Below are 20,165 nucleotides of genomic sequence, written 5' to 3'. Positions count from 1 at the left end.
GGGGTGGATGGAGCGTCCCACAGCAGCGCAGGGGGACTCTCAAGTGTACTTGGCAGCAAACCCAGAAGTGGACCAGAACTACTTCCAGTCCATTTCTGGGTCTGCCAGGGAGTGTGCTGCTCCCCCCACTGCCCTGCACCTCCCTAGCTCGGCTATTAGCCAGAGGTGGACCCCAGGTGCCCCTCCCAACCTAGGAGGCACCAGTTGCCAAGCCAAGAGGGTGCAGGGGGGCTCCCCTGCACACTCCCCAGTGGACCCAGAAGTGGACCGGAAGTGCTTTTGGTCTACTTCTGGGTCTGCAGCGGAGCGTGGTGGGGAGCCTCCTGCACTTCTGTGGGATGCTCTATGCACTCCAGCATCGCAGCACTCACAAGCTGCCTGCTACCTAGAGGTATGTAGAAAAAACATGTAAAGCTGTATATATGTCCAAATCTCCAAATCTTTTCAAATCGCTTTGAATCTATTCAGAGAGTTTAAAGGGTCCTCTGATTAGATTCAGATTCAGAGATTTGGCCGTTGAATTGGGCCAAATCTCCACCGAATCAAATCAGGGACTGAAACTTTGCATAGCCCTACTAAATAAGTCCAGTTCCCTCAGCCTTTCCTCATAAATCTTGTGCCTCAGCCCCTGAACCATTTTCATTGCTCTCTGCTGGACTGTCTCTAACTTGTCCACAGTACTCCAGATGTGACCTTACCAGTTCAAAATAGAGGGGAATAATTACTTCCCTCAATCTGCTGGCAATGCTCCCACTAATGCAACCCAGTATGCTGTTAGCCTTTTTGGCAAGAAGAGCACACTGTTGACTCATATCCAACTTATTGTTCACTGTAATCCCCAGGTCCTTTTCTGCAGAGCTGCTGCTTAGCCAGTTGGTCCTCAGCTTGCAGGGGTACATGGGATTGTTCCATCCTAAGTGCAGGACTTTGCACTTGTCCTTGTTGAAACTCATGAGATTTCTTTTGGCTCAATCCTCCAAATTGTTTAGGTCACTCTGAATCCTAGCCCTACTCTCCAGCTTATCTACTACTCCCCCCAGCTTTTTCTCACCTGCGAACTTGCTTGGGGTGCAATCCATCCTATCTTCCAGATTGTTGATGAAGACATTAAACAAAACCAGCCCCAAGACCAAAACAAAAACAGCCCCAAGACCAGCCCCAAGGCACTCTACTTGATACCAGCTGCCAACTAGACCTCAAGCCATTGATCGCTACCCATTGAGCTGAATGATCCAGCCAACTTTCTATCCACCTTACAGTCCATTCATCCAACCCATCCTTCCTCAGCTTGTTTGCAAGAATGCTGTGGGAGACCATATCAAAAGCCTTGCTAAAGTCAAGGTATATCACATACACTGCTTTCCTGCATCCACAGAGCCAGGTATCTCATCATAGAAGGCAATCAGATTGGTTAGGCATGACTTGCGCTTGGTTAATCCATGCTGACTGTTCCTGATCACTTTCTTTTCCTCCAAGTGCTTAGAAATGGATTTATTGAGGACCTGCTCCATGATCTTTCTGGGGACTGAGATGAGGCTGACTGATCTGTAGTTCGCTGGACCCTCCTCCTTCTTTTTCTTAAAGATGGCCACTATATTTACCCTTTTCCAACCATCCGGGACCTCCCTCCAATTGCAATAAATTTTTAAAGATAATGGTCAGTGGATCTGCAGTCACATCAGCTAACTTCCCCAGTACCGTTGGATGCATTACATTTGGCCCCATGGACCTGTCACATCTGGCTTTTCTAAATAGTCCCTAACCTGTTCTTCCACCACTGAGGGGTATTCACCTTTTCCTGAAACTCTGCTGCCCGGTGCAGTAGTCTAGGAGCTTACTTTGCCTGTGAAGTCCTGGATCCTCAAATACATTCAGACACTCTACAGCAGATAGATGGTCAGATACATAAACATCTTTACAGACTTGGCCCTCAGTTAATTTTGAAAATTGGATTTAGACTTATGAATCATCATAGGATGGCCAGACATCTTCCACAGACAGAGGGAGTTAACTTTCAACCCAACCATGGGTTTTATATAGCACCTGAGCTGACTACAGAGCCTAAAACACCCTGTCCTCTCATGTTTTCCCTTTTATAATCTTGCTAATCTCCATGCTGAAATGCTTTGGCTTCTTTGTACCCCACCTCTTTTGCATCAAAGACATTCTAAAACGTTACTCCTTCCATAGTTCGAAACCTTCTTTTCATTTCCAGTCTAAATGTATTTGCAATTAATTTGTAGCCATTTGATTTTCTGCTGATTGTTCTTTAACTTAAATACATCTTCTCCCTCTGATATTCACTCCACAAATAAACCAGTATTTGTAAAAGTTATTATATCCCCTCTCAACTTCATTTTACTAAGGTAAAAAATCTAAGCTCTTCTAATTTCCTCTCCAGTCCTTTAGAGTGAGGGCTCTAAGTTTTTGTTCATATTTGGTACCACACAATTTGGTACCACTTCATTCTTACTAAAGGCTAAGGCAAAGGCTTGATTCAGTAGTTGGGTCATATCTAGTTTGTCTTTGGTCTCCACCACATCTTAGAGGTCTCAGTTCTCTTCTGGGTTTCTTTATTTATATGAATTGAGAAGACTTTTCTCTCCTCTCCCAGGCAAACTCCCTATCTATTAGGCTACATGGTCATGTTCCCTCTTGTGCCTATGGTCTCTGGCCTCTTGAATCTTGCATTCTTTACTACCTAGTAGCTCAAAGCAGGAGGTCACCTTTTTTCACCTCTGCTTTGCCTACAGCTTAATGGTTAGACTGCTCTTCTGGCAGGCAGGAGGTATGGGTAGAACTCCCTGGGTGCATACACGTGCACATTTACTGCACAGTAACCAGAAATTACTGTACAGTATGGGTAGCATTTACATGTGAACACCCATACTGCACAGTAAATATGGGGCCTTATGCTGACTTGAGCATAAATTTGATACTTGCATCATGCAAGTACCAAACTTACATCTGATCAGTTACTACACAGTAATGCATATAGAGACACTTTATTGCACAGTAACACTGTGTGAGTGGACTGACTTGGGACTAACTTTAGTCCCAAGTTGGTCCACATACAGCATTACTGTGCTTTAATGCCTGCACATGTAGATGCCAGCCTAAACCCGCTTACTGTACAGTAAATTTTAATGCACAGTAAATGCACATGTAGACGTGCCCCCTGAGATTGCAAAGGACCTAGAATTCAGTTCTCCCACTTTCTGGGTGACTGTTTTGGCCACTAAGCTGTTATATAATATGGTGGCTGGCCGCATCACATCCTCGCATTTAAATAAAGACCAGTCAACCCTGTTCAGTTCTTTGAAGGAGTTCTGGCTCTGGCTCTGGGTCCTGTGTAGATGGAGGTGCCTCCAAGCAGCCCTTACTCTGGCATCTAACCTCCGGAGGGGCATTTTTAGACCTACCCCTGGCTAAGTGTTTCTTTTTGGCTAGCCCTGTTTGGATCCCTGCTCAGGATACCATTCTGAGGTTCCTAATTCTGACCATGCACTGTATAATCCAGACACTTAAATCTGGGTTCTGGATGCCTCTTGTGGGGTCAGGAACCTAAAGTCAGTTTTAGGGTGCCTAGGTAGTACACTTCAGATCTGGACTCTAGACATTTTTTCTCCACTTCTTGGAGTGAGGGCCAGGTAGAAAGATTATAACAGGCACTGATGATTCCTTTTCTTGAAGGAAGGAACAATTCACCCAGCACATCAGAATAGTCTCTGACTTATGCTTGCTCTTCCGGTTCGCCTCTTGGGAGTTTCTGTTCTTCATTTTCAGGCTGGGGCTCTGAGGAAGATGATGGGTTAACTTTAACTTTTCTGTCCCGTCCTCTTTCCTTTTCACTTTGCTTTTAGTGTCCTGTGGGATGAGGAAGAGGGATAATGAAGGGCTGTCGGGAAGTGGTGAGCAGTGCTAGTGGCATAGGTGCATGGAAGCAGCAGCTAGGTTTTGTTTGGCAATGGAGATCTGGTCTCCAAATAGGAGCATGGTGGGCTGGGTTTGTTGCTTTGTTTCTTTCGCATGAACATTCACATTTCTTACAGACAGAAGGGTCTTATCTTTCCTACCAGAATTCTGGATGTTCTAATTATCCACAGAAATGCATAGCCCTTAGTTAATCCTGATTAAACATGGCTCCTAGATAGGTGGCAATACAATTAAAAAGTAATAGTAGTAGTATCTTGTTACTATGCTGAGATGGTTCTTGGGGATAGGAGAGATTTTCTTTTGCCAAAGCCCTACAGATGAACGCTTATCCTATCATTTTCCACTAGGTGTCTCATAATTCTACTTTTACAGAGTTTTAACCAGACTAGTACTAATGTAAAGCTTTTTGTGACAGGTGAAGAATTTATTATTTGATTTATCTAGCTCTGATTTTTGACACTACAGTGCCTTGTCTTTATTAGCTGAATAGAGTCAGCTGGGGCATATGTCTCTCCTGTACCCTCTCTTACAAAAGATTAATTCAAACCAGTAATTTTTCTTTACTGTTCTTATACCTTCTAAGCACTCCTCAGTGGACCTGTTGGTGATCTTGCAGGATTTCTACTTAATTTACATGCAGAAAGTATATCTATTTCATTCAAATTTCATCTGAGCATCCAAATTTCCATTTTAGTTGCAGCTGTTAAGGCCCCTCTCTGTTGTATTCACTTAGGCTGGATTTCCAGTGTTTGAAGACAGCCTGTTTGACTGAAATAGCCTGTTGAACTTCCATTTAACTAAACTTCTGTTGCCTCCTCTTTTTTCTAGGAATGTGCATGGTTTTTGGGGATAAGATTATATAGTTTCCATGCATCTAAATACTTGTCATTTTTTCTTTTTTGACTTTAAAATTGCATTCTGATTTTTAAATCATCCTTTCTAAAGTTAATTGTCACCAAGCTAGTGGCTGCTAGGATCTTTCACCTGGATGATGATTACTATGGTCATGAATACTAAGTAATTCAGCTATAGTTACTTTTTCAGTTAACAGCTGTGTATGTTACATCAATAGCCTCTTCTCTAGACTTCTGTGCTCTAGTACTAGCAGTTCCAAGAGGTAAGGTTTAGGTTATGAAACCTAACAAAACTGCTTCTCTTAACCTTGTCATATGGTAATTATTGACTTTTTATCTGCAGAAAATCAAAGCTGTTTATTAATTATTGCCGTTTGACTCTTAATTGTCTCATTGATCTCCCACAGCATTATTCACTCAAGGTTCTTTTCCAGAGGTGGAATCCAGTAACATAAACCCATTAAAATATTTATTTCCTACAATTAAGACTATTTATGCAAATTATGCTATGTAGTACCTTTCACTCGGAAACTGTATCCGAGAGACACTATGGAAACTTTTAGGTTTGGTATTACTCTCCAATCACTACTGATTAATCTTTTCCTTCGGAACAGGCCACATCTAAATATTACATTATTGCCTTGGTTTCTATCATTCCACTATACTTCAGAGATTTATGTTACATTGAAGGGTTTGGGGGCATTTGGCAGATACTTTGGACTACCTGTCCTTTGATTTCTTTCTTTCTTTTCTGTGGGGTTCTCACATTGATATATAAACACTTATACTTTATAGTGAACACTTTTAAATCTGAGTAGCTGAGTTGGGCTCCTAAATCTCCTTGTGAATGTACAGCAGTATAGATTTTGCTCTAGTGGCTGTATAGTAAATCATGAAAGGAAGTCAACCTAGTCCATGAGCCTACTGTTGTTGGGATTCACATGTAGTCAAGAGTGATAGTGGTATTGGGTGTATAGATGGTGTGAGCCGATGCGAGATTCTCATTCATTGTACAAAGAACTATATGAGCTGGGGAGGAAAATGCCATCTCTGGAATAAGAAGCTAGAAAGCCTTACTGCTTCTCACTATGCAGAGTTATCTTCACATCTGCAAATCAAAGGGGCAACATTTGTTTTTCCCATGCTTTGGTTTGGGAGAGGTACGGGGGTAGGGAGTGCCTGTCTCCATAAAGTAGAAGCCGTGAGAAAATCAGACCTTGAGTCTTTATTTTGAGAGTGGGCCAGGCCTGCCAGAATTTGAAATGAGTCTTGAATGCCATCTGACACAACAACCTTTGACTTCAATGGGCAATTTGATCAATGATGCTAGGACTGGCCCGCACAGAAGTTAACAACTGAGTCAAAAAATGATGTGCAGATTTTTTTGTAACTGAAGGGATTCTATATTTAGGCTTATGCCATCTGGATTCTTCTTCTGAGACTAAGATCCATGTAGCTATGCCATTAATCATTAAATCATAAAGCATTGCAAGATAAGTTTGGTAAAGAGGGAGAGAGTGCAAAATATTTTTGAAATTATGATTTGATGAAGATCAAGATGATTTTGAAGGTGCAACAATATATGAAAAGGAAAAAGACACTTTGATTAAAGAAAAAGGCTCCTAAGATAGGACTGTGTGTGCGTGTGTCAGTGACTCACTGAGCTGGCTGAGCTGAAACGGACAGAGAAAATCCCTCCCTCCAGAGCTGAGAAACCAGCTTCTACAATATCCATCTCCTTCTCATCTTAACTCCCTCTCCAACTCCTCCTCCTGCAGAAATACAGTAGAAAGTTAGAAAAAATCCTCAAGTTGGGTAAAAACTCCTTCCCCTCTGGCTTCATTAGTTTCTCCTTCCCTTTCTTTTCTTAAATATCCCTAAATGGTAATCTGAAACTGTCAAGATGAGGTTAAGAACATTTTTGTTCCCTTTCCTACTTGAAGTCTGTTTCCTATGGAAAGGGGCACTGGCTCAGCAAACAGTTGTGAAATTTGAAGGTAAGAAAGTCACTTTCTGCTGTACTTTATTCTCTTCTCATATTCCTAATAGTTTTCTACAATGTGAAAACTTGTATCTGACTTCAAATGGACATACTACTGTGTTACCTTATTCTTTGCACTTTGGAAAAGGCTTTTCACGTTGTTTACAATGCAGCTTTAGATTTGCCTGGATTTTTAGAAGAAATCAATTTTAGATTGATTATTTTAAATCGATTATTTAAAGGGCCTGTCTAAGATCGACTTGCTTCCCTCACCTCTCTATGCGTCCAGGAGTTTTTTATTTTCCAGTTATCTTCTGCTCTCTTATACCTGCCATGTGTGTTATTAGCTGGGGATGGTGATTAGTAAAGAAATATAAAAGAAGCAACTAGCAAAGTGTTTAACATTCTGACATGTGTTGTAAATATTTTTTTTAACATTTTACCACAATCTATAAAAATATATATTTTTTTTAGGTTTTTTCCTTTACTTGTAACAATTGTATGGGTTCCTGTTGCAGAAAATGATTCCTCTCTTAGTTGTAATTATTTTTATTCTGTAATGGGGAAAGGCATACAAGATGAAACTTTAATGCTATGTCTGGATATTGTTTTAAATAATAACACTTGTTTCATGAAACATTTTATAAGGATGAAATTAGATCCTATTTAGAGCAGAGAAGCCTGGAGAAACAGACTTCCACTTTAAAAACTGCAACAGTCAATGTGAAAAAAATACCAAGTTTGGGGAGAAAGATGTTAAAGCTAATGAAGAAAAATTCTTTTGAATATGACTTCACATTCAAAGCAACTTACCACAAATCATAAAGCAGAAATGCCATAGAAGTCTTAGAGTTTATATACATATTTTGTGTTCTGGCACATGGAAGTGTTAAGAGTTGAGAGCATATTAGAAAGGGCTTTAGATTTCAGATGTTCTTTAACAAAATGCATTAGCTCTCTCTCTTGCACATATGTTTCACCATGACCCATGGAAAACCAAGTCTACCCTGTTATATCTTGTAGAACAACTGAAATGTATAGCATCACAGTATTTTAAATTCTTTGTCTTTCTCTCTCTTTTTTTTCTTCTTTATTGCAGATTGCCCTGTGGATCTGTTTTTTGTTCTGGATACCTCAGAAAGTGTTGCTTTAAGGGTGAAGCCAATTGGAGATTTGGTTGACCAAGTGAAAGACTTTACCAACCGGTTCATTGATAAGTTAACGGACAGGTAAATATAAATGGATATCTTTTTCTTCCCCTTCCCCCTATGCTTATTACATCATTCTAATTTTCTGCTGATATTCTGTGCAATCTGTATGTAATAGTGTAAAAAAAAAAAGTGGCACTACTGAAGGGATCATGTACTTGGGAATTTGTATTAGGCTTTCTGGTGATTGTATATGTATGCCTCAGGGAAATGTATATCTGTCTAAAAAATGAAAAGAGAATATCTGTGGCCCCATAGACTTTGTACACGCAAGCTTGATGCTCTTTTAAAAAAAAAAAAAGTTGTCTGTCTTGTGTTTCCCCAATAAAGTGGAGTTATTCTGCACATCTCCACTCCAAACTGCAGGTGGCAGCATTCCTTTAACAATATTTAGGCTTGGCAAAATGAGATTTATTATTATTTATTATGTTGACAGTAAAAATCAATAGCTTTTTTTAATCATTTATTTTGATTTTTATCAATTCAGATCTTCAGGATTGCCTGAAATTAGGGGTGTTTTCCGATTTTTATCAATTTAGCACATGCACACAGTGCCCACTGCAGGAGCTAGGGTCTGTGCCAGTAAGGCTATGCTGGGAGTGGGGTTTTGAGGGGAGAGCTGGTAGCACCTAGGAGCTTGGTGCCTCTGGCCCCTTGCTCTGCCCAGATCCCAGACAGTCCAGGGGCCAAATTCCCATGCAGCTGGCTCGGCCCAGCTGAGCCTTTGCATGATTGAGGCAGGGGCCAAACTCCTGCAGAGGCCAGGCTGGGCTCTGTGGGAGCTTGGCCCCAGTCCCAGCAGGGACTAAGAGTGACCACCCAGACCCTCCACCCACCCCTCCCAGCACTGCCTTACCAGTATGGCCCCCCAGCTTCTGCAGTGACTGGTCTGTGCATGAGCACAGTACCCCCTGCTCTGAATTTCCTTACCTCCCTCATAGCTATATATATAAAGACTGATAGAAAAATATTTCTGTTGGCAATCAAAATTTACATAAAGGAAATGTAAAAAAAAAAAAAAATATATATATATATATATATATATATATATATATGTATATATGTATTTTTATATATATATTTTTTTTTACATTTCCTTTATGTAAATTTTGATTGCCAACAGAAATATTTTTCTATCAGTCTTTTGAGTGTCAGGCAAAACCAATGTTTATCAATTAAAAATTGAATCCTGCAAAGCTTAACAATACTTAACATATAACAAGTTTCCTGGTCCAATTTTATTTTATATCTTCTTAGGTGCTTGTTGTAGGGGATTAAAGTTATTACCATGTTTTATGTACAGATTTCTCCTTTAGATTCTCTTTGTCAGGTCAGTGTTAAATCTGACTGGCTAAAGGAGTTCAGGGCTAGTTGGTTGAGCTGTGCGAAACAGCACCGTTTCGTTTTGACTTCCGTTTCGCCATTTGGCCAGGACAGTGTTTTGTTTCAAGTTTCATTTCATTTCATTTTGAAAGCACTGTTCCATTTTGTTTCATCGAAACTGTTTCACTGTCTCAATGCTGTTTCGACGTTTCTCCCATAGGCTATAATGGGGAAGCATGAAACTGCCTATAACTTTGTCATTTCTTGCCCGATTCAGATGAGATTTGCAGGGATGGTATCCCCTTCTGAGGGCATGAGGTCTGCCAAGTTTCAAGGAGATAGGTGCAGGGGTTTCTGGGAAACTGCACCTCAAACTGCTGACAAGCAAAACTCGTGAGGTGTGACTCTGTGCGTGTGTTAAGATGCAGCGGTTTTTCCGTCCCTCCCCCAGAGCATTGGGATTGCAAGGGACCTCAGGGAAGGATCACAGTCACTGGCCAGCTACACAGTCAATATCAGAGCAGTCCTTCCCCGCTCTCCCCCCTCCTTCTTAGTTTCTGTTTCCCTGCAAGCAAGCCCAGCTTCGAAACTCAAAATGTTTTGAAACTTTTGAAACATTTCGAGTGCCCTCATTTTGTTCCAAGGCTGTTTTGAAGCCTTTTGTTTCATTTTGATCTCACTGTTTCGAGCTCGAAGCGAGTCGAAACACCAGTGAAACAAAACACCCAGCGATATTTCACACAGCCCTGCTAGCTGGTAAACACTAAGCAACTCCCGGCCCTTCTTAAATTGTGGCAGCACATTTCTCTTGTATCGCTTGTATCATGTAGTGATGTTGCTGTCCGCAAAAACCCCTCTGTAGTATGTGTCTACACAGATAACTGCAGTGCTGGGAGACTATGCTCCTCAGGGTGCAGGACTCCAGGGAAGCACCCACACTATGCACAAGTCTGGTGTTGTTGGCAGGGAGCAATGGGAGAAGCAGAGCTTAGCCCACAGATACTAGATTGCTGGATGGGGCTTTTCACCAAGCTGGCCATTGGATGATCTTAGCCTTTCCTAATTTACTTTCAAGCCTTTTCCCTTGCAACACATTCATCTTAAAAACCATGAATGACTGCAGCCTGGTGACCAGGAACACACAGCTTTCAGCAGGATCCTGGGGTATCCTCCTCCTGTGCATAGTGACTTTTAAGGAGGAATTAAGAGAATCCTCAGGCTGCTGACTGGCTCAATAGACCAGCCCTAAGGTAACTATGATTAGTTATTGAAACCCCCTCAAACGCCAAGTTGACACGGCTGCTACTGATAAGGGAGTCATAACGTATTCTGTGATTGCTTCAGCAAGGCCCCTACACAGGGAAACCTTAGGTGGTAGCACCAGATCTAAAAGGGACCCATTTCCCCAGCTACCCAGTAAGCCATCTGCTGACAAGGTCCTGTTCCTGATTTACTAGTACCACCATAGATTGTCCTACTGGCTTCTGCCTGGAAATGACGTGTGTTAGCTCTCCTCCCAAGTTAATCACCTACCACATGCTGAGCATAGAGAGCCAGTCCCTGTCAGCCCTTATCAAACTGGTGGCAGTTGAGCATATGTTCCCCCAAGGGCACTCACCATGGTGTTATGCAGATGTTCTGCTGCTGGGCCTCCATGAAGTATTGGGGCAAGAAAGCTGGAAGGGTTAGGGTGAGTAGGGGGAACAGCAGTGTCTGGGTAAATTTTGGAATGGTGGGGAAGACATTTGAGGGGGCGAAGGCTATCACAGGAATTGATGACTGCTAGACAGTATGTTAGAGGGACTTTCTTAAAATGGTGGTAGCACTTTCCTCCCTAAAGTAGAGATGCCAGGGGCTGCCGAGAGTGTTCATTCCTCTTCTCCTAGCACCACTCAAAATGCCCAGCTTTCAGGTCTGGGTGTTGGGGAAGGTGCCCCCACAACTCCCGCACTTTCCCAGTAGTTTTGCTGAATGCCCACAAGCCCCTGTCTCCTAGGAAGAGAGAGAAGGGCAGGGAAGCTCTTGAGGAACACACAGCCAGGATGTGTAGCTGTGCTCCATCTCTGTCAGCAGCCCGTACAATCTGCATTCTTTCCATGTGGGTCAGCAGGAAGCTTATGATGGTGCCCAGATGTGCAGCCAGAGAGACACTCCTACGCTACAGAGACAAAGGGGCAGCTCATCTCTAGACTGTGCAAAAGGTTGAGGTTTAGGTTCAGGGTGACCTGGGGGCTTGTGATGGGGCTTATTCTGGTACTAGAACTCTACCTGAGCCAAAATTCTGCTATTTGGTCATTGACCTCTCTCGGGACCATAGTGAGTGTTTGGCAGTCTGATTTCCCTGATATAGCCAACTCCCAGGGGAATATAGAAATATTTATCCAAAGTAATGTAAGGAAAATGACCTGCTAACTATTCAGGGTTCACACTGGCTTGCCCCATCTTCTTGCCACTTGAGCCTCCAGAGAACCCATGAATGTCTATGGAAATCCTTAGGTTTGGCGTGGTTCAATCTTTATCGATTAACATCAAGTCTATTACACTAACAGCCTGATGGAAAAATATTCCCCTTGGTAATAATTGAAATTTATAGAAAGGGGACTGTAACAAGGAACCCTTACTCCTGTTACTAGACAGTAGAGAAAGAGAGTTAGGGAGGGACAGGGCAGAGGGATTAAAAAGGAAAACAATGGGTGGCCTAATATTAATTTAGCAATTAGCTGCTCCTTCACAGGGGTAGGAAGCTGGCTGGAGGGAGATAACAGGCTACTTAAACAAACCACTACCAGAAGCCAGGATGGGTTGGGGTGGGGTAGGGGAAAGGAAAGGAAAGGAGGGGAAGGGAGGGGAAGAGTATTTCAGGCAAGGTGGCCCCCACCTCTGCCCAGGTTCCCAGAGCTCTGGGAGTGCAGCTGCCCACCTCTTCTGGTCCCTGCCTCCCCAGCTCTTTCCTAATGAATGAACAGAATGATTTAAAGCAAGTATGATTTATTGATTTATGGATATTTACTTTTTATATTTTGACGTGATTTTTATAAAGCTTTTAACAATATACTGTCATTATTCAATTGTCTGCCCCCATAAACCTAATTTTGTGCGACCCTGAACATTTTAAACATTAAAAACTGAAATAAATGCTTAAAAATAAACATTGATTTTAGCTGTCAAAATGATGAAAACATAAAAATTGAATTTTGCAAAGCCTAGAAATAATGGATGTCCTCTTTACTCTCAGACTGGCCTGATACCTTTCCAGTTGCGCAGGTGATTCACTGGTATTGATGGGCTTGCTTTGGCCAGCAGGTTATGTAATAATTGATTCACTGCAGAGGTGCTTAATGATTGTGTCAAGGTGCCATTCACTCATGGTACTCCCCACACTGCTATATTTTGTCATACTCCCTGTTTTCCTCTTGCTTCCCCGGTTCCCTCTGTATAGATCCCACCAGCCTTTCCTGTTTCTCCCCCTACCAGTCTCCCCTCCTGTCATCATATGTGTCTCAGCTGTCACATCCTTTCAAGACCCACAGCAAACCTCCCTTCCATCACACGTGCTTTTGCTGCAACTGGAACCTGCACTCCAGATCTGCGCGGTCATTCTGTGCAGCATCACTGCATCTTACCAGTACTTCACCTGTCAGTCTCAGAGGCTTTCTTTTCCCTTCACTCCCCATACAAACAGATTCTCTTTTATGGAGGCTTTCCTCAGATTCTCCCTATTCAGTATTCCCAGCAGAGGTGATGGGAGTCTCTTTTCTTGCTCCTGCCACTTCTAACCTTTCCCTTCCCATGTTTTGTCCTCCCCTGGGTATCTTTTCCCTTCATCAGCCTTCTTCTTATTCTGACTTCCAGCTTTCTTTATTCGTCTTGTCACAGCCTCCCAAACTCCTTCTGGGCAGTTCTGCAAGAATCTGACCCTGTCACCCTCTTGCCCAGGCTGACTTGGTCTTCTTCCCTGATGACTGCATCTGCACAGCCCAATCAGTGGGAACACTGAAAAGCAGCAAGGGATCCTGGCAGATGGCTTTACAACCCCCATGACTCTCATCAGAGATTTTAGTTAAAATCTGTGGGATTCCTACAGGGATTTCTCAGTTGGGTTTTGGCTCTTCGGGGCCATACACTTGCCAAGCATTCCTTGGAGGCATAAGCAGATGACTGATATAAGCAAGCTTTTTCTCCTGTGCAGAATGTGTGGAGAAGCTGTAGCATGCAACCTTTTAGATTTTACCAAAGCATGAGTGATTGCACAAACTATAGGCTGAGGAATTAGGCCCTATGGAGTTTTGCGTACCACATGTCGAGTAAAATGCAGGAGGACTCCATGCTTGTAACCTGGCCCTTTTTTAGGAGGATTATTTATAGAGGTGCTGCACCTGCAGCTAACATTTCAGCCATGCATACACAGACTGACATCTAGCACCTCTTCCGATCTCTTTCCTCCTGCAATCTCCATTCATCTCCCAGGTTCCTTGCAGGCAGCTCTGCAGGAAACTGACAGAAGACTGTTGAAAAAGTTCTTAAGGTGCTTGTTAGAGTTCACTTGGATTGACAGAAACCCCACTGTTAGCCCTGCGAGAACCTCACACTGTAACCCTCTAGCCATGCTTAATGCTAAAAGGTGGAGGGAAAGCTTGTTTTTGGAGTGAAAGTTAGGCCTGTGTGAAGCAGCTAGCATTCGCTTCAGATTCAGCCGATTCGGGGGACAGTGATTCGATTCAGTGATTTGAATCGCTGTCCCGATTCAATTTGGCCAAATCTCCAAATCAGCCAGGCCAGGCCCATCCCCAGCCTGCTCTCCCAGCCCGGCGATGGCTGCCCTGCCCTGCGCTGCCCACCCCAGCTCCTGGCTCTTGTTAAAAAAAAAGCCCCGGTGCACACCAGGTGCTGCTGGGCGGGGGGCGATCCCTGCTGCCCCCCACTGCCCCATGCTGCATGGGGGGGGGCTCTGCATGAGTCCCCCGCCCCCCTCACTCCCCCAGCCCCCCATGGTTGCTGTGGCCGGGCCAACTCCAGCCCTTTAAGAAAAAAACCCCTGAAACCTCCCCCGCACTCACCACTGCTGACGACAGGGGGGCAATCCCTGCTGCCCCCCACTGCCCTGTGCCACATGGGGGGCTCTGCACGAGCCTCCGAAGCCCTGAGGCTGCTGCAGGAGCGGTGAGTCCCGGGGCTTTTCTCGGCTTTTTTTTATTTCTTAAAGGGCTGGAGCTGGCCTGGGCGGGGCACCTGTGGGGGGCTGGGGAGTCAGGGGAGTCAGGGGGCTTGTGCAGAGCTCCCGTGCAGCATGGGGCAGTGGGGGGCAGTAGGGATCGCCCCCTGCCCAGCAGGACCCAGTGAGCAATGGGGCTTTTCTTTAAAGTACCGCTAGGGCAGGCAGGGACAGCCATGGGGGAAGGGCTGGGGGAGCAGGTGGAGGTCAGGGGGGCTGGGGGACCTTGGGGGGACCTCTGCCAGCCCCCCACAACCAGCTGAAGCCATTCCAACCTAGATCTTAGGCATGGCAGAAGGTGTAGGGAGGAGCCAGGCAGACAGTGTCATGGCAGAACCTGTTGGTCTCCCTTTTGACAAGATCAGTGAGATTGTGTTTTGTCCTGCAGGGATACAAATCAAAGTGGGGGAAAAAATGGCTCTGTTTGGGAAGGCACAGGGAACAGCTGAAGCAGTAGAGACCATGTATAAAGCAGAAGGTCTTCAGGGGAACCAGACACAAAAATAGGCATAGAGCAAGCAGATGCTGGTGGATGGTAGGATGGAGTGTCAGTTAACACAGAGGGGAAGAGAGGGATCCTGGAAAAAAGGGCAGTCAGCTGCTTGATGGCATAGGGGAGGGGTTGCTGCAGCATGTCCTTAGGTTTGGGAGAACTTGGCTTGTAGGGTAGCAGGAGAAGAGGTTCAGGATTTTGTTCCTGTGGGGTAGGGGATGATGTCCATCTCTTCCTGGATTCCCTCTGCTAAATGAACATGTTCTTAAATGGCAGCTTAACCTCTCTAGTCTAGCACACAAGCAGAACACCTGAAAGACCTGGGGAGGCTCTGGCCCACCCTGTGCTGGGATTTCCAGCATTCCTGGTCCCTGTGGCCAATTTATTGACAGATATCAGTCTCTGTATTGGTAAGCCAGGCTTTTTTTTTCACGTGCTCTAAACTGTATCAACAAAGATGGGCCCTCAACAGGATGTTCAGAGACCTCTCACTGTGTCTTTTAAAAATAACCTAACGTCACATGCATGGCACGATTGTGGTGGGGTTTTGCCACACATGGATGCTAGGATGCTGTAGCCCACTCATCCAGAGTGCCAGTAAGTATGAAGTGCCTGTGCTACAGCGCATACTCTCTGCTTATCCACTGGGTGGCATGGATGGTGCCCTGGGGGGGAGCTAGGTGCCCGACACTCCACAACATAACAGAAAGTAGGTATTGGAATCACAAGAGGGGAGGAAAGATGGTTAGCAGCTATTGATGTCCAAGTGATTTACATGTAGTGTTGTGTATGTATGTGTGTGGGCAGAAGAATGGATAGTCTCAAAGAGGAAAACATGGATATAGAAGGGAAAGAGGAGAAAGATGAAATGTTTTATCCTATTTTACTTTCTGTCTCTGAAATCTCTTTCACTTGAGACTTTGCATTCTGATGGTGAGTAAAGACTTTTCTTTCAGGCTTTTGTTATGGCAGCTTGATACATTCTGGCTAAGATGTCAGGCACCTTATAATCATGGCACTTCTGGCCCGCCCCCCCACGTGCACATGCATGCATATCCATATCCATTTATGCACACAAAATAGACTTGTCATTTTCAATGGCAATCTGAAACAGGTTCAGCATGAAAAGTGTGTAGAGGGAACTAATAAAGCCACAGGGGACCATGATACTCATCTAAGTCTGCTCTCTTGAGTAACACAGGCCGTAAGGCTTCTCTGGTTTAATGGTTGTTTGACTTAGACCAGATCTTTGAGAAAAAAAATCTCCTTTTGACTTAAAATTTGCTAGTGATGATGTGTCCACTCAGGGCCTATCACGGGGGGGCCAGGAGGCCTGGGCCTCTCATTCACGGAGGGCCTCAAATTTAGACTTTTGATGTTATACAAGCAGGCTTTTATGTATAAATGAGGTTATACATACAGACACAGAGATACACTGACAGGATTGAAAGAAAAAGAAAAAAGCTAGAAAAGCACATTAAATAAAAAGGAACATTTATTACAAATTGCTGCATTGTATTTTGAGCCTTAAAAAATGGAAGTGGCCCAGGCCTCTCTTGACCTCTGAGAGGGCCTGTGTCCACTACAACCTTCAGTATTTTCAACCCCCTCCCATTGCTATTTGTTAAAAATCCTTGCCATACTTGTAGTCTCAGTCTGTCTAACTTCTAGGATTGTGTGAAATTTTGCTGAGTGTTTCATTCACCACTGTTTTGACTCACTTTGAGCTTAAAACAGCAAAATCGAAATGAAATGAAAGGCTTCAAAACAGCCTCAAAACGAAATGAGGGCGCTCGAAATGTTTCAAAAGTTTCAAAATGTTATGAGTTTCAAAGCTGGGCTTGCTTGCAGGGAAACAGAAACTATGGGGTGGGGGAGAGCAGGGAAGGACTGCTCTGATATTGATTGGGTAGTTGGCCAGTGACTGTGATCCTTCCTTGAGGTCCCTTGCAATCCCAGTGCTCTGGGGGAGGGACGGAAAAGCAGCTGGGCCTTAACACACACACAGTCACACTTGTCACGAGTTTTGCTTGTCAGCAGCTTGAGGTGCAGTTTCCCAAAAATCCCTTCACCTATCTCCTTGAAATTTTGCAGGCTTCATGACCTTGGAAGAGGCTACCATCCCTGCAAGTTTCATCCAAATCAGGCAAGAAATGACAAAGTTATAGGCAGTTTTGTGTTTACCCATTATAGCCTATTGGTGAAGCATTGAAACAGCGAAAGTTTCGACGAAACAAAATGAAACAGTGCTTTCGAAACAAAACAAAACTCGAAATGAAATACCGTTCTGTTGAAATGGCAAAACAGAAGTCAAAACGAAACGGTGCTGTTTTGTACAGCCCTACTAGTTTCGGCTTCCAGTCATTGTTTCTTGTTACACATTTATCTGCTAGACTGATGAAGTCGTGTTCCCTTCTCAGTGTTACTTGTAGCCAGTGATTAATTCGCCCCTTTATCTTTTTCTGTTAAGTTAAACAGAATTGGGAAACATATCTTACATCATGAAAGGCACAAAGGCTCAGTTTGTTAATACTTTGCCACTTGCCATTCAATGGGATACAGACTCCAAACAAGGGCTTACAAAGGGAAGACAAGTAAAATCTGATTCAGTACCTGCGTTATTATTAAAAGCAGTCTCTGTAAGTCAGCAGGATTTTGCAGTTGCCAAAATGTTTAGCTGCGGGTCTATACAGACTCTTTAGGTATTGGCCTATAGAGGAAAAAAAGCAGGAGATCTGTGGAAGGACTTAGGAAAGGGGGCTGGGAGAGAGACCTGGCTGGAGTAATGGAAGAAATAGGCACAGAGAATGACATGTCCCTCTTCATCTTTCCAGGTATTACCGATGTGACCGGAACTTGGTGTGGAATGCTGGAGCTCTGCATTACAGTGATGAAGTGCAGCTAATAAAAGGGCTCACCCGTATGCCCAATGAAAAGGATGACCTGAAGAGGAGAGTGTCTGATGTGAAGTATATTGGGAAGGGCACCTACACAGACTGTGCCATCAAGAGAGGGATTGAGGAGGTGCTGATCAGGTATGTGAAAAGACTGTACTTATGCATGATGTTTGAAAGACATTGCAGATGGGTAGAAAAGGGAAAGGGTTGGTCTTTTTCTGGTTCACAGTCATTCTTGGCTAATCTGCTGGCACAGTACTCAATACGGCTGTCTTCTGTTAGTGCTGTGTCACTGGGCAAGTTTGAAAATGTTCCCAGTGGGTCCTGGTAGTCTCATTTCAGCAATAATAGCCCACCGCATGCTTTCCCTTTCACTTCTCTCAGCTCTTTTTTTTGTTTTATTTTTTGGCTTCTGTGCCGAAAACATTCCTTTAAAGCCCTGGGCGATCCTCAGCTGGTGTAAGTTTTATTGCTGCAGTGGCACTCTACAGTAGCTAAATATTTTCTCCTTCGTCTCAATTTGCTTAAACTGGTCTCCAGCACCTGCAAAAATGTTTTATCCATTGTGCGTGTGTATCCATTGTGGGTGCCATCAGTTGAATGTACTTCTGAATAAATATAATTTCAGATAAAATAAATTGATCTTGCATTTAATTGTAATGAGAAATTGTTCGGGCTGCTTCAGTAGATGTAACTGAGGTCATTGCTCATGGCTCCTGTCCCCAGAAACCGGCTAGAAAGCTCTTGGCTCTTCTCATAGGGTTGAGTCTCAAGATTCCATTTCTGGGTGGAAAATTCCTCCTCTTAAAATCCTTCATTTTCATTGTTGAATTTACTGTAGTTCCCTGAAACTCTAACTGGGATCCATTGTGCTACTTACCATATGAACCTACAGAAAGTGGTGGTCCTTCCCCTAGACAGCTTGCAATCTAAGGCCTGGTTTTACACATGGTTTTCCAAATAGAAAGGTTCACTTCTGGAGCTCCATTTCCAGTCTGGGGACTGAGGTGCAGATAAGACCTAAGTGAAAGTAGCAAACAGTAGGAGAAGGAGATTTGCTATGTCAGTAATGAGAACATGGACTTCTATAGCCCTACAATGTGCAAGGTTCAAGATGACGAAGCAGTAATTTAAACTAAGTCAATGTATGTTTGTTTGAAACTTTTCAAATGTATGTTTTTAGAAATTGTTAAGACTTTTCACTTTTTCTTTCCAAAAGGTCAGTTTCCCTAACTTCCCTCCTCATTTTTTGTGCTTTTCTGTGCTCTCCTGGACTCTGGGAGGGAGGGGTCACAAGGATGAGGGTTGGGAGGGAGGATAGGCGGTCAGCGGCACAAACCAATTTAGGAGGGAATCAACATCAGTAACAAATACCACATTTTAGGCTGTTTTTCTTGCAACCAGTGTTCCAAATCTGGGCTGATGCATTTCCTGTGGCTGAAATAGTAGCTCAGATCAGAGCTAACATTTGTTGTACAATTGCTTTGTTCTAGAAAGGGATAAGAATACCTTTAAACTAAGTCACTAACTTACTGAATTCTTGGGTGCAAGGTGGGATTGTTTCATTGTGTGGTTCAGGGAGTGAGCAAGTGATACCTAAACATAGATAGGGGATAACCACATATCTGAGAGACAAGCCTCATTCTCTAGAGGAGATTGAATTTGCACTGGTCTTAAGGACAGCTCTTAGCAACAGAACATCCAATTTACACATAGTTGTATGCATGAGAGCCCACCACTGGCTACAGCTTAAAATGATAGTGTGACAGAATTCCTCCAACCACCTGAACCAACTTCTCTGGTGGTGCCTCAGGCTTCCCAATCAGGCTAGATATCAGGTGGCTCAGGCTAGACATCAGGAGGCACTACTTCACTATCAGGGTGGCTAGGAGCTGGAACCAACTTCCAAGGGAAGTGGTGCTCGCCCCTACCCTGGGGGTCTTCAAAAGGAGGCTAGACAGCTACCTAGCTGGGGTCATTTGACCCCAGCATCCTTACCTGCACATGGCAGGGGGTTGGACAAGATGCTCTGCTTGGGTCCCTTCCGACCCTACCAACTATGAAACTATGGAACTATAGGAAAGGTGTGAGAGACTCTGAGCCAGTATTGGCTGCCTAGAGCCTTGTCACCCAAGAGAGAGAAATTAGAAGCTGAAACTCATTGCATTAGCAGTAGCTGGGCTGAAGGTATTGGCAGAAAGAATACTGAATTGCCATGATGATCTAGGGTGATTCCCACCATTGCAAGTCTGACCAAGATG

General features: G+C 43.8%; 1 protein-coding gene across 1 annotated transcript in view; it reads left to right on the top strand.

The window, feature by feature from the left end:
* The first annotated feature begins 6,494 nt into the window (after positions 1-6,494).
* Positions 6,495-20,165, top strand: part of COL6A1 (collagen type VI alpha 1 chain) — an 80,931-nt gene continuing 67,260 nt past the window's right edge. The window contains exons 1-3 of the mRNA XM_006260987.4: positions 6,495-6,787; positions 7,871-8,000; positions 17,842-18,042. Of these exons, the coding sequence (XP_006261049.1) occupies positions 6,694-6,787; positions 7,871-8,000; positions 17,842-18,042 (425 nt within the window). The 5' untranslated portion in view covers positions 6,495-6,693. The remainder of the gene's footprint in view (positions 6,788-7,870; positions 8,001-17,841; positions 18,043-20,165) is intronic.

The sequence above is a fragment of the Alligator mississippiensis genome, chromosome 4, assembly GCF_030867095.1.
Source record: "Alligator mississippiensis isolate rAllMis1 chromosome 4, rAllMis1, whole genome shotgun sequence".
Lineage (NCBI taxonomy): Eukaryota > Metazoa > Chordata > Crocodylia > Alligatoridae > Alligator > Alligator mississippiensis.
Note: the sequence above shows the minus strand (reverse complement) of the source record. Positions and strands in the feature narration are given on the sequence as shown.